Source organism: Perognathus longimembris, chromosome 17 (genome assembly GCF_023159225.1).
Source record: "Perognathus longimembris pacificus isolate PPM17 chromosome 17, ASM2315922v1, whole genome shotgun sequence".
Lineage (NCBI taxonomy): Eukaryota > Metazoa > Chordata > Mammalia > Rodentia > Heteromyidae > Perognathus > Perognathus longimembris.
The window spans coordinates 35,649,874-35,673,801 of NC_063177.1; the positions used below are offsets into that span (position 1 = coordinate 35,649,874).

General features: G+C 42.8%; 1 protein-coding gene across 2 annotated transcripts in view; it reads left to right on the top strand.

The window, feature by feature from the left end:
* Skap1 (src kinase associated phosphoprotein 1) overlaps positions 1 to 23,928 on the top strand; it is a 266,764-nt gene that overhangs the window by 193,380 nt on the left and 49,456 nt on the right. For both annotated transcript variants that reach the window (XM_048365024.1, XM_048365025.1), the window contains 4 exons: positions 16,667 to 16,744; positions 17,759 to 17,842; positions 20,829 to 20,953; positions 23,695 to 23,758. In XM_048365024.1, the coding sequence (XP_048220981.1) occupies positions 16,667 to 16,744; positions 17,759 to 17,842; positions 20,829 to 20,953; positions 23,695 to 23,758 (351 nt within the window). The remainder of the gene's footprint in view (positions 1 to 16,666; positions 16,745 to 17,758; positions 17,843 to 20,828; positions 20,954 to 23,694; positions 23,759 to 23,928) is intronic.

Here is a 23,928-nt window from a genome sequence, read left to right on the forward strand (position 1 = left end):
GAGTTCAAGCCCCAGGGCAGGCACACACACAACAATCACACTGTTTTGCCTATCTTAGACCATGGAGCAGAGGGTCCCTTAGTAATCAGTCCCCCATTATAGCACAGTACAGTCAAGCTAATCAATATTTTTTTCATACATGTTTTACAAACCCAGGGTAATTAAGATTCTATGTCTGAAGTCATCTTTACTATTTCACTGGCTTTTCTTCTTCGCTGTTTATTTTTACTTATATTCTCTCTTGCCAGATTCTGCAAATTCCTACCACATAGGAGGATTTTTTTAATTGAGCTAAGAGATTTAAAAGTACTCTAAAAGTGTTAAATCTCTTTATAAATGTACTATAGGAATGTTTCTGTAATAGAGATTGTGTTCTTTTGTGTAACAGTACTTCAAATCTGACAGGAAGAGGAGAGTGAGAGATGGGGAGGTGTGAAGAGATTAATGCTAAGAATTGGTGTTACGGGGGCTGGGGATATGGCCTAGTGGCAAGAGTGCTTGCCTCATATACATGAGGCCCTGGGTTCAATTCCCCAGCACCACATACACAGAAAATGGCCAGAAGTGGTGCTGTGGCTCAAGTGGCAGAGTGCTAGCCTTGAGCAAAAAGAAGTCAGGGACAGTGCTCAGGCCCTGAAGCCAAGGCCCATAACTGGCAAAAAAAAAAAAAAAAAAAAAAAAGAATTGGTGTTGCGAATTGGTTCCTCATCAAGAGAAAAAGGATTCTGAGTATGGTGGTGCATTCCTGAAATCCCAGTACTCTGGAAGGAAGCTGAAGCAAGAGGGTCACCAGTTTCAGGCCAGTTTGGCCTACGTAGAAAGATTCTGTCTCAAAAAAAAAAAGTCAAGTGTAATCATGCCTGTAATCCTAACTACTTGGTTCAGACCAACCCAGTCAGAAAATGAGTTCACAAGGCACCATCTCAAGGAAGAGCTGGGCTCAGTGGCAGGTGCCTGTTTGTCATAGCTACCAGAAAGCCTAACCCAAGGTGCATCACACCCATTTATGCCTGGGCAGGAAACAACCCCCTATCTCAAAAATAACAAGAAAAAACCAGAGCTGGATGTATAGCTCAATGGGAGGAGTACCTATCTAGCAAATGAGCATGAAGAGCAGAGGAGTTCAAATTCTAGTACATCCTATAGGAAGGAAGAGAGGGAAGGAGGAAGTGAGAGAACCTGGAAGAGGGAGAGACAATGTCAGAGAGGGCAAGGCTGATGGAGGTAAAGGTAAAGGTGCATGGTATACATATATATACACATCCCAATGAAACTTCCTTATACAGCTAACTGATACTAATAGAAACTGTAAAGAAATAGAAGGAAAATGATCGTTTTTCTTATCATAAGTAACTATTCTTAGGACAGTGGTAATGGTAAAGATTAATGAATCAGGATGATTAGAAGATGGAATGGGGGGCTGGGAATATGGCCTAGTGGCAAGAGTGCTTGCCTCATACACATGAAGCCCTGGGTTCGATTCCCAAGCACCACATATATAGAAAACGGCCAGAAGTAGCACTGTGGCTCAAGTGTTAGAGTGCTAGCCTTGAGCAAAAAGAAGCCAGGGGCAGTGCTCAGGCCCTGAGTTCAAGCTCCAGGACTGGCAAAAAAAAAAAATCTTAGGATGTAGAAGATGGAAGAGTCCATAGAGTGAAAGTGTGTGTGCACACACACATGCACATGCACCCATGCACACACCAATACTAGAGCTTGAACTCAAGGCCTGATGCTCAATTAATTAGCTTTTACCCTCAAGGCTGTCTGACACTCTACCACTTGAGCCATACCTCTGCTTCCCGTTTCCTACTGGTTAACTGGAGATCAGCATCACACAGACTTTTCTGCCCAGACTGGCTGTAAACCACAATCCTCAGATTCTCAGCCTACTGAGTAGCTAGGATTCCAGGCAGGGGCTACAAGCACCCAGCTATAAAATTTATTTTTAATTGTTCAGAGAGAATCTGGAAGGGAAGATCACAAGGCAAAGCTGAGATCACAGTAAAAAACTAACCATCAAACCCTAGCATGCAGGTACTCCCTCTTTCATTCTAATTAGTAGCATACTTCCTCTACTACATAGGACAAAAGGAAGTAGCGTTTACTCTTGCTCAGTGCAAGAATACATTGAATTGTCTATGGAGACTGTATAGTTTTTTTTTAAGCACCGCAGACGACCTGCCCTGAAAATGATCTGTGAAGAGTTCCTTCTCATCCTATTGTTGGTGTGGACTGTTCTTTTGGGACTAGGCAGAGAAATGGATGAAATAGAAACAGGACAGTGGGCACAAAGTGCCATCTCCACTAATTGTTTATTTTTCTTTTCCAAAGTGGCAAGGAGTTGTTGGAATTTCATACTTCATTGTATATACAAATGGAGGTCCTGAGGGCGCGTATCCTTCATGTGAACAGCTCTGCCCGTTACAGGAGAAAACTAAGTAACAATAAAACCCTCGGGGACATCATTTAATATTTCCAGCATTTCACAGGAGCTTCTGACACCCAGGTCTTCAAGGGGAAAGCTGATTTATCCCTTCAGTCGTTAGACAATGTAAAGGTGAGGTCAGGCTGAGGCATCCTTCATCCCTTTCCCTGATGCTTACCATTCCCTTGGGCAAGGAGGAATCAAAGCATTTCAAGTGGGGGAGGTCACGGGCCTGACACCAGAAGAAGGAAGAGAGCGTAGCCTCCTTCCTTTCCTGGTGGGTCTGACGCCCATATATCTTCATTGCACCATTGTTTTCACTTGAAAAATGGCATGCAGTTGCTTTTCCTTCTCCTTCCCTTCCTATTCTTAAAACTCGATTTCAACCTCCACCCCCTCCCAATCAAAAGTGTAATTTATGGCTAGAATAATGATTATGTGTTTCTGATTATTGTTTTAAAAGGCCAAAATCTTTCCTCTAAATGTAGGATAACAGGTGTCTTGTTTTATGGCCTTGTACCTTTTCAACCCTATAAATTAAAATGCCTGGTGTTCTTTCTGTGTCTCTCTGCCTCTCTGTCTGTCTCTGTCTGTCTGTCTGTCTCTCTCTCTCTCGTTCTCTCTCGCTCTCTGAGCTGATCTGAAGTTGTCTGTTCCTGACATCCTTGGAATTCTATGCTCTCTGCCTCTCATAGGTTGGTTCCAAATAAATTTTCCTTGATTTGATTTGGCTACTATGAGCACTTTACCCAGTTCTGGTTATGCCCAGTGATACATGAAAGTTTTGTAACTTGCAGTCCAAGGTGATACTCCTGGGCTTCTGACCTCAAATTTCATAATAGGATTCCATACTTTTTATTATTACTTAGGAAATAAAGCAGATCTCAAGTGACAAGAGCACTCCTATCTTTGTAGGTCCCCTTGCAGCGTAAGAAAAGCTTAGGCAAATTGGACCGATGGTACAATATTGGAATTGTAAATGACTCTGAAAACGGCATAAGGACTCCAGATTACAAAAAGATTCTTAAAATGATGCCTAATTCAAATAGAACTTTAAAAGTAATTGTTTTTATGAGGCAAGCACTCTTGCTACTAGGCCATATTCCCAGCCCCTGAAAGTAATTGTTTTTAATAAAGTTATTTCTCTCTTCCACACTGATCTTTTGTTTGAATTCCTATGCCTAAGGAATTTTCTTTTTTATAATGTGTATTTTATTATTATTATTATCATTTTTTGCCAGTCCTGGGGCTTGGACGGACTCAGAGCCTGAGCACTGTCCCTGGCTTCTTTTTGCTCAAGGCTAGCACTCTGCCACTTGAACCACAGCGCCACTCCTGGTCGTTTTCTGTATATGTGGTGCTGGAGAATCGAACCCAGGGCTTTGTGTATATGAGGCAAGCACTCTTTGCCACTAGACCATATCCCCAGCCCCCTAAGGAATTTTCTGTAATCACCCATTCAAAATGGACACCATTATGTAACTCTGAGGCTTACCTGGCTTTGTGATAAAATAGTTTTAAAACTATTTTTTTCATTTTTTTAATTATTTTTATCTAGGTATTTTTTGTGTATGTGCTGGTACTGGGCCTTGAACTCGGGGCCTTTTGCTCTTGCCTGATTATTCGGTTCAAGGCTAGAGTTCTACTGCTTGAGCCACACTTGTTCCACTTCTGGCTTTTTGCTGGTTAACTGGAGATAAGAATCTCCTGTATTTGTCTGCCAAGGCTGGCTTTGAATCATGATTCTCAGATCTCAGCCTCCTGAGTGTCTAGGGTTATGAACCAGCCATCAGTGTCTGGCTGGTATATAGGTTCTTAGGAATCAAATAATGTTATGAACAGCCACCCCTTCCCAATCCTGGAGTTCTGCTCTGTAGAGGTGACCCCTGTCGTTGCGTGTCTGACACTTTTGCTCATTGGCTGATTGATGCTGTACCACCTAAGCCATGCCTCTAACTTCTCCCCTCTGCTTTCTAAGCAATATAATTATACAGCTATGTTTTCATTTGTCAATTTCAGACATTATCTATTAATTTCATATCATGGCAGAGGAGGATTTAGCACTCTTATCCCAACTCCACCCTCACTCCCTCTCTTTTCACAGTATGATTATATCATAATTCTTAGTTAATCAACAACTCAGTGTTGGCATTATTTAACTATGTATGTATTATCTACCATCAACTCTTTTCAAAGTTGTATAATTACATTTCTGGTTGTTGGCAAATGCCTTGGCTTTTTCGCTTGATTCACTTTCTAAGTTGTCATCCCTGGTTCTTTCCAAACCTCTGGCTACTACTTTCTTCCTTCCCAAACACATCCCATGACCTATCAGTGCCTTTCTTTTCTTAGCCTACCTTTCCTGAGGACCTCCCTGCTCCTGCCTGCACTGAGATGGCTGCTCACCCAGGTCCCTCATGGACCCCTTTTCTTTGTCAGTTTCACTTTCTGCCTCCAGCATCACCATCGTCCTTTGCAGAGTCACTCACCTTGGTGAAACGTATTTTCTGGTGACATTCTGAGAAAGGCTTTCGGGGAGGTTCATTTCTAGCGACCACCAGTCTTTTGTTGGAGAGAAGGCAGTACTGGGGTTTGAGTTTCACATCTCATGCTTGTGAGGCAGGCACTCTATTCATCTGAACTATGCCCTCCAGCCCTTGTTTTTTAGTTATTTTTCAGGTGTGCTGTCACCTTTTTGTCCATGACCCTCCAGCCTATGGCCTCCCGTGTAACTGAAATGACAGGCACGTGTCACCATACTTGACCTGTTGATTGAGATTATTGACTGAAACCTGCTTATTCTACATTGATACTTGACTAGCAGTTTGTGTGTAAGAATGCTCCTTTAAATCCTTGTTCAAGAGAATTTGGGAAGTGTTTCATTGGTGGCTAGCTTCCAGTGTTATGATGCAGAAGTTCAGTGTCATTCTAGTTATTGATACTTTGTGTGTAAACCATTTTCCCTGTGATTCAGAAGCTCTCTGAGTCTTCTCTTACTTGTTGTGTTCTGAGATGTTAACCGTGGTGACCAAAGCATGAGCCACTTTGTTCATGGGGCTAAATGGATGGAAGAGCCTTTCAATCAGAAAACTTACCTTTCATTTTGAGAAATTTTGTTTTTTCTTTGATTACTTTCTTCCCATTTCCATTCCTTATTCTTTTTGCCCAGTTTAAGATAAAAAATGTCCTCAAGTTTATCATTCAGCTTACCTGTTGTTTTTTTTTTTTTTTTTTTTTTTTTTTTTTGGCCAGTCCTGGGCCTTGGACTCCGGGCCTGAGCACTGTCCCTGGCTTCTTCCCGCTCAAGGCTAGCACTCTGCCACTTGAGCCACAGCGCCGCTTCTGGCCGTTTTCTGTATATGTGGTGCTGGGGAATCGAACCTAGGGCCTCGTGTATCCGAGGCAGGCACTCTTGCCACTAGGCTATATCCCCAGCCCCTTACCTGTTGATTTTGCTTTGGGGCTGTCAGGTATTTAATTTACACCTGTCCTTTCCTTTCTCGAATTGTTTCAGCTAAGCATCTTCCTTCATGAATCAGTTTCTTTCTCCATCTTGGAATATGAATATTAATGACAGCTTGTTCCCTTTTTGTAAAACAATAATTCTCTTTTGCTGTTATCTGAAGCAACTGTTTCCTCTCACTTCCTTCTGTTATATTGATATTTTAGTATTTTCTTTTGTGTTGGAAACCTTTCTGCAAAGTTCCCTTGATCCTTCCATGCCTGCTCTTATTTAAAAGTAAGGCACTGAAAAGCAGTCTGAGCCAGGTGTCTGTGGCTCACGCCTGTAGTACTAGCTACTCGTGAGGCTGAGATCTGAGGATCAGTGTTCAAAGCCAACCCAAGCAGATGAAGCCATACAATTTTAGTCTCAAATTAACCAGTAAGCAAAAAGCCAGAAGTGGAGGTGTGGCCCAAGTGGTAGAACACCAGCTTTAAGTGAAAAGGCCAGGGAAGAGCATGAGGCCCTGAGTTCAAACCCAAGTACTGATACAAAAGAGAGGGAGAGGGAGGGAGGGAGGGAGGGAGGAAAAGAAGAAGGGGTAGAGAGAAAGAGAGAGAGAGACTGTCTGAGGTTACGGGGGGGGGGGGAGTTGTTGCTGTTTTTGTGCATCGTGGGGTTTGAACTCAGGGCCTGGGCACTGTCCCTGAGCTTTTTTGCTCAGGACTAGCACTCTACCACTTTGAGCCATAGTGCCACTTTCGGTTTTGTAGTAGTTAGTTGGAGATAAGAGTCTCATGGGCTTTCTTGCCCAGGCTGGCTTTGAACCATGATCCTCAGATCTCAGCCTCCTGAGTAGCTAGGATTACAGGCATAAGCCACTGGTGCCCAGCTTAAGCTTTATGTTTTAGTTCATCTTCTTTTCAACTATGTGTGGATTTGGGTTTCAGCTTCTGAAGGCTGGACTTAGTGTGACCTCGCTATCCATGCATGCGAACAGCTTATAAACCCTAAAGTGCTCCCCAAACATAAAGCATTACTGTTACCATGTGACCAGCCTGACTATTCAGTCAGAGCAGCCTGAATTTCATGCTGCCTTTCCTATCTGCTCTGTGCCACCAGGCCATTCAGCAATTACAGTTGGCTTTCCAAAAAGACACTTTAGGTCTTTTTTTCCCCCTTGAAAACAAATGAATTCAGAACCAATCTACCTTAGCCATCCAATATGTGTAGCCTCTTTTGTTCATGAACAACCTTAAGGTGATAAACTGGTGTGCCCTTGTGACAGAGAAAAACGTTGGGAGGAAATAGGTTTCTATCTCAGATTTCTGAGGTGTTCTGCCAAACAATAACAGGGGAAAAATTATTGGGCTAAATGTTCCTGACGTGCATTGGCATCCAATATGCCACCCTCCTAGCCTGGTATTATTACTTATAGACCTGCCTCAGCAATGGGCTGCCCGCAAGAGCTGCTCTACCTTTGAACACATACATTTTAGAGACTTTTAAATAAACTTATATAGCCATACCAAGCTGCATGTCTTCTAAACTTTGCGATTTCATCCGTCTATACCAAGAGGCCATGAAGCAAAATGGATGTGCCTTTCAGCTTTACTACGGCCCTAGAAAATGAACCAGTCTACTTAACAATAAATGGTGGTTTGGTTCAAACACACATGACTGGTCTAGTGGAGAAGAAGAGAAAGTTGAGCTTAATGAAGTCCAGGGTCTGTGTCCCTGTGCATGGACAGGAAAGGACGAGTGTTTTATAACTGTTTATTGGAGTCAATGGTAATAAATTCCTCACTTGTGATGCATTAACTTTAATGTTTTCATTACTTGGTGATTTAGATTTTCCTTTTTCACCTAAATCATGCTGTCCCAGTAGCAGAGTAGGTCGAATGCCTACCTTACTGTTCAGTAGGGAAGCATGCTCTCTCTCTCTCTTGCTCTCTCTCTCTTACACACACACACACACATGATCTGATGGAAAGTGGTTTTGCCTTGTCTTGATTGCTACTTTATAAACAAGTAACAAAGATAGACAGACAGACAGACAAGTAGCACAATAAATGTAGTAGGACCTGGCTTAGGTCCAGGAGAAGAATGCATGAGCCTGGCAACTTTCCATTTTATGCTGAAGTTTTTTCCATGTTTCTTTTTCCATTTTTGTTTCTGTTTGTTGAGTGAGGGTCCTTCATTAATGAGCACATAAGCAAAAAAGATCCTGAGATTTCATGTTTCTATTTTGCCCTCACAGGCTTAGTGACTTGTGGGAAACCCTGGGGTCTAAGAAGCAGTCCTCTCCTTTGTCCCTTCTAATTTTTCCTTATAGAGTTCAGGAAAGTTGAAAAAAGATCTTAAAGCTGGGCACTGATGACTCATACTTTGTCATCCTAGCTACTCAGGAGACTGAGAGCTGATAGTCATGGTTCAAAGCCAGCCTGGGCAGGAAAGCTTATGGTACTCTCTTATCTACGATGAACCACCAAAAAGCAAGGAGTGGAGGTATTGCTCAAGTGGTAGAGCTCCAGCCTTGAGCAAAAACAAACAAATAGCTAAAGGACAGCACCCAGGCCCTGAATTCCAGATTTAATACTAGCGCATGCGCACACACACACACACACACACACACACACACACACACACTAAAAGGCAAAACTTAACACTCTCATTTGTACTTTTTTGAGAGGAAAAAAAAGGGGGGGGAGTGATTTCTGCCCTAAAGGTACCTGACCATAGCTGATATCATCATCGTCCTATCTCAGAGTCTAGTGCTGCACAGATCCAGTCAGGGCACTGGCTGGGCATGAGGTTAGGCTGGGGAGTGGCCCTTGTCCAGTGGATGAGACATGGCAGGTCAAAGCCATGTTGTTAAGATGATTGCTTCTCCCATCAAGTTCTTCCTCATGGGCTGTGAGAGTTCTCATTAGACCAACCACCCTGAAATTCCCCCAGAGAATCACCATAATTACTTCCTGAGTCTTCTTTTTTATTTTCTGCTTTGTTTGCTTTAAAAGTTTTCTCAGCGCTGTGCTCTGATGATATCTGAATGTCTCTTACTAGACAGACATGACCAAGTGAAAATTACGATCGTTCGATTTACTCTTGAAATCTTGCACTTTGGAGAGCAAGTGAAAATAGAGACTGTAGAATCGTTGTGTTCATCTCCGCATGGCCTCCCACCATCGCACAGTGATGGCAAATACTCAGCCACACTTCAGATGTTGGCGTGTAGGATCCACATTAGCCAGGTACAGGTAGTTCACACTTGTCGTCCTACCTACTCAGGAGGCTGAGATGTAAGGATCTCACAGCTGGAATCCCAAGGCTTAAACTCAAGGGACTTGAAATCAAGTCCTCATGTGATTCAAACTCAAGTCCTCATGAGACTCATCTTCACTTATCCACTAAAAAAAAAAAAATCTGAGGACTGCTGGAAAGTCCATGAGACTCTTGTATCAAATGAACCAGTAAAGGGCTGGGAATATGGCCTGGGGGCAAAGTGCTCACCTCTTATACATGAAGCCCTGGGCTCGATTCCTCAGCACCACATAGATACAAAAAGCTGGAAGTGGTGCTGTGGTTCAAGTGGTAGAGTGCTAGCCTTGAGCAAAAAGAAGCCAGGGACAGTGCTCAGGCCCTGAGTTCAAGCCCCAGGACTGGCAAAAAAAAAAAAATTTAACCAATAAAAAGCCAGAAGTGGAGTTGTGGCTTAAGTGGTAAATGCTAACCTTGACCAAAAAAAAAAAAAAACCCTCAGGGATAGTGCCCAGGCCCTGAGTTCAAGCCCCAGTACAGCACCAAAAGAAAAGATGTAAACTAACCTGTAGAAATGCAGATAGAAAATACCATTTCTCGGGACAGGATTGGGAAACACAGTAAGAAGCCAAGGGCACTCAAAGTTTATAGATCAGAAATTACTACCAACAGCTGTTTTCTCAAGAGCAATGGGTTATTAGTCATTGGTTAGGCTGTTCAAATTCCTGTCCAGTCCTTTCGGTTAAGCTGTTCAAATTCCTGTCCAGTCCTTTCTAAATAGTCCTTTGACTGTTAATGGCTTCCTCAGATAGAAACCACCCCCTTGTGTTTTCCTGAAGATAAATGAGTACTGACACAAAAAGACAGACAGACAGACAGACAGACAGAGGAGAGAAGAGTGTCAGAAGAAAGAGAACCCAGATTGTCACATAAAAAAAGGCCCTGAAGGAAATGGCATTCAACAAAGCCAACCCAGGCAGAAAAGTCACCATGAGATTCTTATCTCCAATTAACCACTCAGAAACTGAAAGTGGAGCTGTGGCTCAGAGTGGTAGAGCATTAGTCCTTGAGTTCGAACCTCATAACTGACAAAAGAAGAAAAAGAGAAAAGAAAGAAAATGGCATTCAAGCTCTAAAGATGCGTGTATTCTACATGAAGAAACCAGAAAACAATTCATAAAGGATATGACATTGGAATCAGGTCTCCTTACTGGAAAATGAGAGCAGAGGATGGAAACTGGGAACAGAAGCAAGAGCATAAGCAAAGGCCTGACAGTGTAGATCCCATCGCAGGCTCTGGAAGGAAGATGATTGTACTGGGAGGTGAAATGACAAAGTCAAGTTCATCTATGTGTTTTCCAGTGTCTTCATGCAGAAGAATGAGTTTCATCCTATAGCCAGTAGGGAACCATTAAAGTCTTTAAGCAGGAATGTGGCATGACCAAATTTATGCTTAGAAAGATGACTTCTGGCCACAGGATGGTTGACAGGTGGAAAGTGAGCCACTTAAAAAGACATACCAGCTGGGTGCTGATGGAGCCTGTAATCCTAGCTACTCAGGAGGCTGAGATCTGAGGATCACAGTTCAAAGCCAGCCTGGGCAAGAAAGTCTATAGGACTCTTATCTCCAATTAACCACCAGAAAACCAGAAGTGGCACTGTGGCTCAAAGTAGTAGAGCACTAGCCTTGAGCAAAAGAGCTCAGAGACACTGCCCAGGCCCTGAGTTCAAGCCCCAAGACACACACACACACACACGCACGCATGCACGCACGCACGCACGCACGCACGCAAAAGTGATACCAGCCCCAGATGAAGTTGTTTTCTTTTCTCCATGGATATATTGTGTTTTGACTTTGTGTGTGTGTGTGTGTGTGTGTGTGTGTGTGTGTGTGTGTGTGTGCATTGTACATTGTGGGACTGAACCCAAGGCCTCTCACATAGTAAGCACACAATCTACCACAGGACTCCAGCTCCATGCTCTCTAGGTTCTCACACTGAGTGGGACAGTAAATAAATAGATTGGAAAGTGACATTTTATCATCCATTTTTAAAGATATGCTCTCAAGTGACACACGCATAATGGTGCTCTGCCTCAGGATAAGCAGAGAATGCATTGATCCTGCAAGTTTCATGAAGAGACAGCTTGCTGTTTCCTTTTCTTAACTTTTTAGCTCCCGGCTGACAATCTACCACTTAAGCCACAGCTTCTGTTTTGGCTTTTTGTTGGTTAGTTGGAGAGAAGAGTGGCACAGACTTTCATGCCCAGGATGGCTTTGAACCTTGATCCTCAGATCTCAGCCTCCTTGAGAAGCTGAGATTACAGATAGGGGCCATGGGTGCCTGGCCACCTTGTATTTTTAACTCCCTTCTTCCTTCTTAGAATTGGGAGGTGATTTGAAGGATCACTGTCTGGATTGGTGGCAGGAATCCACACTTCACTGTTGCCACTTCCTATGGTGTAGCTATTAAAGAGACTCCAGGTTGTTTGTGAGAATGTTGTTGTGGTCAGAATGGTTCTGCTGACAGTCACATGCTCAGCCCACCTCCATGGAACACCCAGTGTTTTCAAGGAAATTGTGATCACGAGTCAGCTTTGTTTAGTCACTATAGACTGCATCATAAGGAAAAATATGTCATGCTATTATTATTGTTATTGTTACTGTGGGGGAGGGCTGGTACTGGGGTTTGAACTCAAGACTTCATGATCTCAGCTTTTTTCACTTGCAGCTGGTGGTCTACCATTTAAGCCACACCTCAAAGTGTTGGTCTTGTGGTAGAGAGCAAGGTTCTGAGTTCAATCCCCACTCTACAGAGAAAAGAAAAAAAGAAGGAAGGAAAAAGGGAGGAAGGGAAGGAGGGAGGGAGGGAAAGAGGGAAGGAGGGAAGGATGGAAGGAAGGAATTTTTCTCTTATATCTGTCTAAATTCCTTCTCAGTGAAGCACAATGATAGAAAAGAAAGCTAAATAAATGCAAGCCCAAGTGGATGATAGCAAGTAGAACCACAGAATTCTAGAAGCTTCTACCAGTGGGACTAATAGAAGGTCACTAACAGCATCAGAAGATTTGTGACTCTTTCTAGACATCACAGAGTAAAATTTATTGATTGGTCCTCACTGTTGAAACAAAAAAAAGTAATTTAAAAAAGACAACAGCTGGGCACCAGTAGTTCAGGCCTGTAACCCTAGCTACTCAGAGGCTGAGATCTGAGAACCCTATTTGAAGCCATCTTGGGCAGGAAAGTCCACTAGACTCTTATCTCCAATTAGCCAACAGAAAACCAGAAGGGGCACTGTTGGCTCAAAGTGGTTAGAGCTCTAGCCTTGAGCAAAATCAAACCCTCGGGGTCAGGATGGTTGGGGGGGAGGGGGGAGGAGTTCAAGTCTCACAACCAGAGATGGGGGTGGGAAGGATGGGGGAGGAGGAAGAAGATTCGAGAAGTCCACAATTTACATTGGGGAAGAATTAAACAAAAGATGATCAGATGATCCAATATCTTAGCAGCTGGGTACTAAATGGCTCACACCTATAATCCTAGCTACTCAGGAGGCTGAGATCTGAGGATCTCTGCTAGCACAGACAGAAAAGTCCATGAGCTTCTTGTCTCCAAGTAATCAGCAAAAAGCCCGAAGAAGAGGTGAGGTTCAAGTGGTAGAGCATCAGTCTTCAGGGGGAAAAAAAAGCCAAGTGAAAGCGAGAGGCCCTGAGTTCTAGCTCCAACATCAACACACACGCACACACACACACATACACACACATACACACACACACACACACACACACACACACACACACACACCATCATAAATAAATAAACATCTTCAGTTTTCCTTTTAAGCTAATGTAGCAAAGATGGCCTGTCAGGCAAGTTGGGAGCCGCCTCGTTCATTTGGGCAGGGGCTGCAGCCTTTTTTTTTTTAATTTTTTTTTGGTCAGTCCTGGGGCTTGGACTCAGGGCCTGAGCACTGTCCCTGGCTTCTTTTTGCTCAAGGCTAGCACTCTGCCACTTGAGCCACAGCGCCACTTCTGGCCATTTTCTGTATATGTGGTGCTAGGGAATCGAACCCAGGGCCTCATGTATATGAGGCAGGCACTCTTGCCACTAGGCCATATCCCCAGCCCCAAGGGCTGCAGCCTTTTGCTAGGGGGAATTCTGCAGCCTTCTGTGCTATAAGCCTGTGCTGTGGTGTTGCCAACTGATCCCAGGTCTCCTTTCTCAATGGGTTCGAACACAGCTGGTTCAATAGGCCGTGACTCACATAAGCTCCCGTGTCGTTTATCTTGACTGTTTTATGGAAATGCATCACACTCTAAAGGGTCCCCGTGGTGTGGCTGTGCACAGCTGACTACGAATCATGCGTGGCACTGAGAGATGGAAACTGTCCCTATCGGGTTTTTATTGCAGAATTGGGTCTGGGTGGGGTATGAGGGTTTAAGGGAATCAAGATGAAGAGAGAAAGATGTCTGAACATTTCTTTTATCTTCACTGGCCACGGAGGTTGGGTGCCCATCACTTCTGGGTAACTCCACTCTTGATCTTATCTTTATGGCCTCAGAGCCTTCAGCTAAGTGAATCTTTTCTTTATGTGGGTTGTACAGAGAGATGGAGTTAAGTGTAGTGGGAGAGAGAGATTATGGTACTCATGCAATTCTGTTTTGTGCTAGAATAATGTGATACACCCTTAGGTTTATTCAAAAGAGAGCTATTTAGCCACAATAAATTGAAATCTTTTTGAGCTGGTCATATCTTTTTTCAGATAAAAGATTCGTTGAAAAGCTTTTCTTTTTAATTATATACTTAAATAGAAATGGGTTTTGCCTTAAAATAGCAATTTCTATGGTTGTTTGTGGCTCCTTCTTATTTTTTAATACCATCCTGCAATGCATTTACATGTTTCCTATTATGCATTAAGTAGCTCTGTGCTGATCTGTTTGTCTGCTACTAGGTGTGGATTCAAGACTCCCCTGCCTCACACCCCCCCACCCCCACCCCCTCCCCTGCCACCCACCATATGGCTAATGTCATAGAGCCTCAGTATCACCGGTTCCTGATCTGTAGGGTTGTGAGCTGGCACAAAGGTCACCATGGCTTCCCATCTTGCTTACATGGGTTTGTCTCATAGATCAGGAAGCTAATGAGACTGCGCTTAGAGTCAACTTAACAACTGTAACTGAGCTCACCATAGGGCCTGCACATAGAAAACAGTCAATAGACTAGAGACTGATTTTATTTGTCGAATTTGTTTTCCCATAGCCATTCCTTGTTTTGCCTTGTCATCTCATTATTCCCATAGCATATAAAATAAGCCAGGCAAAAGAGTTCATGGAGCCGACCACCGGTGGCTCACACCTGTAATCCTAACTACTCAAGAGGCTGAGATCTGAGGGTCACAGTTCAAAGCCAAACCGAGGAAAGAAAAATCTGTGACACTCTTATCTCCAGTTAACCACCAAAAAGCCAGAAGTAGACCTGTGGTCCTAATGGAAGAACATAAATCTTGGGGGCGGGGAGGGAAGCTTAGGGAAAGCACCTGATTTTAAGCCCCAATACTGGCATAAAGCATGGGGGGAGGGGGAGCTCATTGATATAAATTCCCTCTAATGAGTAAGAAAACAACAAAAGGTCTCCTACTGGCTATGTACAAAAACTTAGCATCTAACAGACAATATTTCCAGCCATATTACACTTCAGAATCTTGGTGAACAACTATGTGAGAAAATTCAATATCTCATTCAGTAGCCAATTTTAGCAGAAAAGAGTTTGACTCTTGGGAGAGAGAAAGTGAGAATGGTACTTTCCCTTCTGGCCTCGAATTAGTGACTTGGAGATGAAGCATCCCTGCTACATGGTGCCTTTGTTTTCTTGGTTGGTGGCATTCTTGGGTTGGGGTGGGGGGGGGGGCTGGTTGGAGAAGAGCCTCACGCTGATAATGTACTGAAAGTTAAAGGAAATTAAATAAGCGAAGCAGTGCTCATCTCTACTTCCTCCCCCCTGGGTAATTCAATTCAAGCTCTCTCTCTGATGGCAACTCACAGGGGCTGTCTCTGTCACCCCGCTGGGGCCTGGAGTCTTAACATCTAAATAAAAGTTTCACTCAAGCATTTTTTATGCTCCTGCTAGCAGGATCAGTGAGCTGGTATGGGCACATTAATGTAATATTCATACTTGCAGACTCTCCCCACACATGGAGGCGATGTCTTCCCATTTTCATAATTATAGATGTTCCATAAAATGCCATTTAGATTTGCATTTTTTTTTAAAGAAAGGGGGCTTGAATTCTAATAGCACGCTTAACATGTCTTTTATGATTCAGACTCTTGGCATCTTTAACCAGAAGCTGTGTCTTCAAGTTTAACAAGATCTTAAGAAAGAAAAATGAAGGGCATAGACGGGTAGGGGGTTGTAATAAGGAACGTGGAAACTTAGAGGATCCTTAGCCCTGTGTCTTTGATTTCAATGTTAGGCCTCTGGGAACAATTTTCCAAGACTGTAGGCTTGCCAAAGAGCAGCTTTGCCATCCCTCATCCTGACCTCACCCAACTTCCTACCGCCACAAACATCTACTGTCATTTCCTTCAGTGGTGGTGATGGCTGGTGGGGGGGGGGAAGGGGAGGTATGCTGGTTCTGGGACTTGAACTCGGAGCCTGTCCTTTCGTTTTATTCCCCTCAAAGCTGGTACTCTACTGGAGCCACACCTCCACTTCCAGCTTTGTGATCATTAGAGATAAGTCTCACACACTTTCCTGCAGAGCTGGAATCAAATATCTATGCCCAGATCTCAGCCTCCTGAGTAGCTTGGCTTATAGGCATGAGCCCATAAATGGCTATGCTACCATTTCTTGGAGATGTTTTCAAAGAGATCACTAAGCCAAAATAACCCTAGAAAAACCAGTTTTGCTTTGCTGTGGTTCATCTCCGGAATGCACCCTGGAACTGACCCTAGAAGGATTTATGGTGACCACAGAGTTGCTAAGGTATGAAACACACAAATGAAAACAGCCCATGAAGAAGGACCCATTGGGTAAAGAAGTAGGCGCAGCCACAACACTAAAAAGAAAGATTTTTCTGATCTATATTTTTTAAACTGCTTTCTAAAAAACAACAGGTGAGTGAATATTTATGGCCGTCTTTGAGGTGATTGCACAAATAATGGAGTCTTTCATCCGCGGAAGCTGGACCATACAATGGTAGCTGTTCATTTGACTTTTGATTATCTCAATGGCGCTCTCTAATTTGGAACTTATATCCCCACGAAGTGTTCATTCTCTAGAGTCCTTTTTCTGCCACTCAGTACATAGTTAAGCTGTCTCCCCTTGCCACAAGTTAATGTATATTTAAATCATTTCAAGCAAGTTTAGCATTCAATATAATTAGGAAGAAAATTAACTCCCTCCCCCCAATCATAGAGCAGTTGTTTTATTTTGGGCCATGTTTAAGCATCTGCCCCTCTGCCCGCCACCATTAATGTGAATTAGCCAACGTAGCCCAGGTGAAAACCTCATCAGATTTCAACAAAACATGTGTTGTTTCTTTTAGGAATAGAAGACATCATAAAAGGTGCTCAAGAGCTTGATAACATCATCAAGCAAGGATACTTAGAGAAAAGAAGCAAAGGTAATTATCACATCTTCTGAGGAGAGAAGCGGCTAACAGTGGGCACTGTCCCCATCCTGTGCCAGGCAGATAGGAGGAAAGGCAAGATGAGGAAGGAAAGGAAGTCTGGAGAGAAAGAGAGAGGACTCAGACCTCTATTGGGCTCAGGATTGCTTCTGCCTGGTTCACTCCTGTATCCCCAATGCCTCCGATAGAACAGGTGCTGAAGAGCTGAGCACCAATGGCTCACACCTATAATAGGAATGAGGCTGAGATATGAGGATCACCATTCAAAGCCAGCTTGGGCAGGAAAGTCCATGAGACTCTTAGGTCCAATTAACTACCAAAAAGCTAGAAGTGGAGCTGTGGCTCAAGTGCTAGAGAACTGGCCTTGAGCAAAAAGAAAGCCAAGTGAAAGCATGAGATCCTGACTGATCCCCAGTACTGACACAAAAAAGTACTAAATAACATTTATTGAGAGAATGAATGATATTCTTGTCTCAGTGAGAAACTCTTGCCCAAAGTGTGTGTTTTATATCATACAAGCAGCCTACCTTCAAATCGCAGACGTGCTTATCTCTTGATCTTTCTTGAAGTTATTCAATTAAAATGAGTACTGCTAGTGCTAGAATTCCACATTTCAGGTTCAACAAGCAAACTGGCTTAGTACCAAAAAACAATCATAATACTTGAAGTATTATGTTTCCATACCGAAAGCAGTACATAAAGCTATGGTGAAGAATTTGGCAAGTTGAGAATGAGATTGGAACCTGAAAGCCATAAAAGAAATTGAGAAGACAGATAGGTGAACACAAAGCAGACAGCTCTGTTTAGAACTTGGACCTTTAACAGAGCTTGTTGTCTGGTCTCTGAGTCAATAGAGGATAACCTGTGGGAGTGCAAGGGAGGGTTTTTACAGTCCATTAACCCAGGAAATAAAACAATAACATACTAGACTGGGTGTTGTTGGCTTTTACGGACTCTTCAGTGATTGTAGTTGCCTGAATTTATGTCTTCTGCTGCTCTTCCGTGTAGATCATAGCTTCTTCGGGTCGGAATGGCAGAAGCGATGGTGTGTGATCTGCAGAGGTTTCTTCTTCTACTATGCTAATGAGAAAAGTAAGTGTTCTGCATTTGAACAACAGCATCCAGCTCCTGGACATGCTCAATCCCTGAAGCTCTTGATAGCAGGCCTTAACTAACCCCGCACAGGACTTGCTTAGGAGAGAAATCGGTGGGTAAATGACTACCAGGCATTCACACCTGCAATCCTAGCTACTCAGGATCCTGAGATCTGAGGATCGAGGTTCAAAGCCAGCCCAGGCAGGAAAGTCTGTGAGATTTTTATCGCCAATGAACCACCCAAAAAGCCAGAAACAGAGATGTGGCTCAAAGTGGTAGAGCATTAGCCTTTGAGCACAAAAAGTCAGGGATAGTGCCCAGGCCCTAGACTGGCATGAAAACAAAGAAGTAAGAATAGTTTACCCAGTACCAAAGATACTCGGGCCAATTTAGAAAGTAATGCCCCTTCAAACACTAGATATGGTCACTGTGAAAGGATTATCTCTTCGAATGATTATTAACATAACATCACTGATAATACTACCAGAGTTGAATGTGTGGACAGAATTGGCCTTTGGCTGTGTGGCAGTTCCCTCTCTTTCCCTCTCATGGCTGACCACTGGATTCCTGAGAATCTGTCCCAACTAGGGGAAAAGTGGACAGCCCTACTTAGAACGGATAACCGCATCCTTTGAAAATGTAGCAATTCATCGTCTGGGTCCTTCAAACCCTCACCCCACTCTCAAACACAGAAGGCACTCCTCTGAATTCTAGGCATCCAAGCTAGCCTCATGTCATTGTCTTCAAACAAATATGAGATTGGGCCTGTTGCTGCTTTTTAAATTTAGTATTTCCCTTGCATTTCAAGAAATGACTGATACCTGGAATATAGAACCAAGTATTGCACCTGTGTGTTCAGAATCCTTTACACTCACTATGAAAAAAGGAGGGAGAAGAGCAAGAGCCTCAGAGGCTTTTATTGACCATTTTGCCAGCAGGCTGAAATAAAATCTGGTGACCAAAGAAACAACAAAACATTTCAGTGGCCAGTTAGAGCAAAGAGAGATATGTCAACAACAACAACAAAAAAGATTCAGGTGTCCAAAAGCACTACTACATGGCTCCCTTCTTGCCTGTTATTTCTTATTGTGCCCAGGACATTTGCTTAGCCAGTGCACAGTCTGTATGTTTCTTTAGCTCAACCAGGTGGAAACAGGGCCTTCCCTTTTAATTATGTCATTTCCAAGCTAGCCTTATCATTGTCACCAAAAAGTAGCTATCAAAGGTATAGCCACTCAAGCGTATCATCCTAGCTACTACTTGAGATGTAGAGATCAGGGGGAATCATAGTTCAAAGCCAGCCTGGACCAAAAAAAATACATTTTTCAAGACTCTATCTCAACTAACGGCTAGGCACAGTGGTGTGTGTTTATTTATCATCCCAGTAACACAGGAAAACACAAATAAGAGGATAGCAGGCCAGGCCAGCTTGAACATAAAAAGAGACCCTAACTCAAAAAAGAACCATCACAAAAAGGGCTGATACAGTGGTTCTAGTGGTAGAGTGATTTCCTAGCAAGCTTAATTAAGGCCCTGAGTTCAATCTGTATAAAGATAGATAATGCACACATATATAAACATATATATTCCATTAAAAATAATAGGTATAAATGTATCCATAAAACACACACATATATACATATACATATACATATATGTATATATGTGTAAGTAATGGATCACTTGCCTAGCATGTATGGGGTCATGAGTTTGATCACCAGCACCATGCACAAAAAAGTATCTATTAGGCAATTCATTCCACATTATGTGGGGTACAAGCACCACCCAGACATGGTGGTTGCAGTCCTCTATGTGTTCTGCCTAAACTCTACACACATGAACACAAAATTTGGGGGTAAGGGCCATGCCCACAGGCCTCTCTATGCTTTTATTATTTTTCTAAAGCTTTGTAAGATTTTTGGCCTGGGCCTGGCCTCAATCCTCCTATCTATGCCTCCCGGACTACAGACATGAGCCACCACACCCATCGATAAACACAAAAATCCTTCCGGGCCAACCTCTCACTTCCTGTTTCTAATAGTCTTATGTTTTAGAAAAGGAGTGACATCTAGAGGAATGTTTCCTTTCCTTGATTTAGAGTCATTTTCCTTTGGTTTCCTTCCTCATCATCTAAAAATACCCACAGTGCTCTGTGGATTCACAATTTGACCCCCGGGGCAAGAAGACAGAATATAGTTTTAATTATTCTCTTCCTAGCCATTCTCATTCCCAGCTGACCAGCAGGAGGGCGGCGAGGGGGGAAGGAGTGGCTTGGCCCAAATACATATCGAATATAAGAGGAGATTTCCAGGACCTTATAATCCCCCCACCCCATCCCGTGCTGCTGTTCCTCCACTCAAAAGTCAGCTGTGAGCCAGAGGAATTTCAGAGATGATGAAACATGGTAGTTAAGAAGCCAGCCATAGCCAGGCACTGATAGCTCATGCCTGTAATCCTAGCTACTCAGGAGGCTGAGATCTGATGATGGCAGTTCAAAGCCAACCCCAGACAGGAAAGTCCGTGAGACTCTTATCTCCAAATAACCACCAGAAACCTGGAAGTGGCACTGTGGCTCAAGTGGTAGAGTGCTAGCCTTGAGCTGAAGAGCTCAGGGACAGTGCCCAGGCCCTGAGTTCAAGCCCCATGACAGACAAAAAAAAAAGTCAGCTGTGCCAGCCCCCTCAAAACAACAATTCCAGCTCTGTAATAGACTTCAAGAGCCTTCCATTTCCAGCCACTCTCCCGGCTGTAATTAGTTCCTTTATTCTGTTATTGTAGATCTCTTAACATTTTAATAGATTCTCTGTCTCTGTTGGTCAAAGAACCTTGCATGTTGCATTTGCCTAATTTACAGGGATAGCTGCTTAGCAATAGCAGTAACCTCTTCTTGAGTTTCTGGAATAATCTCTTCCTGAACTATGTGGTTCTTCTGGGGTATAACAGCTGTTTCTCTGGGACACAGGGAGCTTTTCCTCTCTTGCAGGCAAGCAGCCCAAAGGGACCTTTCTCATTAAGGGCTACAGTGTCCGAATGGCCCCTCACCTCCGAAGAGACTCCAAGAAAGAATCCTGCTTTGAACTGACCTCTCAGGATAGGCGCAGCTATGAGGTAGGATGAACCAAGGAAATGGTGAGCCACCAGGATTGCCTTTCCCTATAGTCGGTGAGCCATGATGGCTGTGTTGGGCACCATCTTGTTTCCTGCTCATTTCTTACCAGCTGCAACCCTCTTTCTTGCCCTGCTCTTTGCTTTGTGATACACTCCCTTCTCCTCTGTGTCTGTGTTCCTCCTATTTGCAGCCTTCACTTGGCTTCCAGCTCTTCATCCCTCCGTTCCCCATCTTGCCTCCGGTGACATGCTTGCTTATTGCGGTACACAACCCAGTTCCCCAGCTTGTCTTCGTCACTAATGACATTCCCATATGTCCCTTTCTCTTTATTTTTCAACTGATTGTCTTTACTTCCACGAAATCCAGAAAAAAAAAGAAAAAGAAAAAAGAGGAAACTGTACCTCAAGAATGGAAACTCCTTTGTTTTCCTGTTCATCTTGCTATTCAAACTAACTTTCCTGTGCCATTGTGTCTGTGGAAATCTCATTGGTATGTTGGATTTCCAAGGTGTGTATGCTGATGGTAACTGAGGGACTCCAGGATCTTTGTAGGAAAAGAAAATGTATTCCCACCAAGTTCATTTCTATATATTGGAACCTTTACCTCATGTATTTTCTACCCCCTATAAAAGTTAATTAAAAGAATTTTAAAATATGACTATGGCAATATAGTGATTTTTCAACAAAAAATTTAGCTATAGGTATATGTTATTTCCTGCTTGTTGGAAATTTTTTGGTTTTTCACAGCTTCACTAAAATAGTGTAATAAAACCTTAGGTAACCTATGAGAAAGAAAAAACATGTTAAAATGCAGTTAGCAATGTAATAAATCCCTTGACTCTTCAAATTCTTCTCAGGATTAACTTTTTATATTTCTACTATATATTAAGTCCTAATTTGATAATAGTACTGATAATAAGAAGCTAGATCTTCATTGTGCAATTGAACAAGTTTTTTTTAATTTAAACTAAAACTTTTCTATAGAATCTTCTGTAAATATTTTAGAATGTAGATGTGTCCACTGAGTATATTTCTAAGGGGGGTAGGGTTGTCCCTAAGTTTTTTTTTTCTTTTTCTCAAGGCTAACATTACCAATTGTGCCACAGCTCCATTTGCAGCTATTTTTGATGGCTACTTAGAGATAAGAGTCTCGTGGACTTCCCTGCTCAGGCTAGCTTTGAACTGTTATCCAGGTCTCAACCTCCTGAGTAGCTGAGGTTACAATAAACAAGAGCCACTGGAACCCAGCCTCTAAGTTATTTTTATTACTAAACTTTATTGATATTACATCCAGGCAGAAATTTGGAGGAAAAGTCCAAACCAATATCTCTAGAGGCTTTTAACAGAAATGTGTTTTTAAGAAACTAAGAATGACTGCCTCTGCGACTATAAGTATTTTGCAGGAATCTACATTTCTCATCCTAACATCCATACAATTGACATGTCTTTCAGGAACAGTTATTTCAAATTGATTCATTAAAAAAAAAAAAAAAAAACAGGAAGAGATTGATGCTTGACTGGCTGGTTTTGTGAGTCAGAATGTGGTTTATTTACTTCCTCTTTGTTTGGCCCATTGAGTTCACATCATTACTTTGGTCTGTGGATTGAGTCTTTCCCTTCCTACTTAATCCCATGGTCATGACAATAGCTAAGTCCCTATCTTTTCACCCACAGGACTAGTTAAACAGTCTTCTGTGATGAGATTTCCCTGTTTCAATCCCTCCTACCCACAGCCACTGAAAGAACCTCTTACTCCCATAGGGAGAATGGAGTGTGGTTTCCTGCCACCCACATTAAAAGTCTGGACTCCTAGTACTCAGGGAGCTTTTCTCCACTCTCTTCTCTGACTCTCAACTCCCTTTCCATTGGTGACTGTTCACTAGTCAAGCTGATCCGCCCACCTGTGTGGGAACAGTGCTCCTGATCCTTCGTACGGGTTTCCGCCCACCTGCTAGGTCCAGCTCCCTCCACCAGTCTCCACCAACTCTTTTTGTTTTTTGTTTGTCAGTCATGGGGCTTGAACTCAGAGCCTGGGTGCTGTCCCTAAGCCTTTCGGCTTAAGGCTAGCACTCTACCACTTTGAACCACAGCTCCATTTCCTGTTTTCTGGTAGTTAATTGCAAATAAGAATCTCGCGAACTTTCCTGCCTGCGCTGGCTTCAAACTGCAATCCTTAGATCTCAGCCTCCTGAGTAACTAGGATTATAGACGTGAGCCGTCAGTGCTTGGCTCTCTACCAACTCTTAAAAAAAACAAAAAACAAAAAAAAAACACCTCACCAAGCCTCCCTGACCTACTCCAGGCAATAAGTGCTGTCTGTCCAGTGCTTGTCTAGAAGATTCCATCCTCCGCACTGAAAAATTATCAAGTAAACCAAACACACTTATTATCTAATGCACCTGCTTTGCAGTGTTTTCCATCTTTTATTCCATGTTACTTTGCCTTTTGTCCCTCTAAATTTTCCTCAGATAGATCCTAATGAAAAATAACCAAATGAATCAATGTGTATGAACATAAATGTCTAGACTTAAAGAAATGTGAAAATGTGAAATTGCTGAAGGAGAAAAAAAATGGTTTGAGATATTTGCTTTTTACCCCCAATATTAAGCATACAAAAGAATTCTCATCTTTAAACTTGACTTTGAAACTCACAAATTCCCTCCCTTCCTTTTGGGTCTTCCTATCAATATTCATGAAAATTTTAGTAAAGGGGAGAAATTAATTCACTGATTTTTCTCTAGTTTACAGCTACTAGTCCAGCGGAAGCCAGAGACTGGGTGGATCAGATAAGTTTCTTGTTGAAGGGTAAGTCTCACTGGATGTGTGGCTTAGGTGGTTGAGTACTTGTTTAGCAAGTGTGAAACCCTAAGTTCGAACCCTTGTACTGCTAAAATGGGTAGAGGGAAGGGACTCTTATTACTACAAAAGTACAGCATGTAATAAGGGAATATATACTTGAAGATAGGTTGCATAAG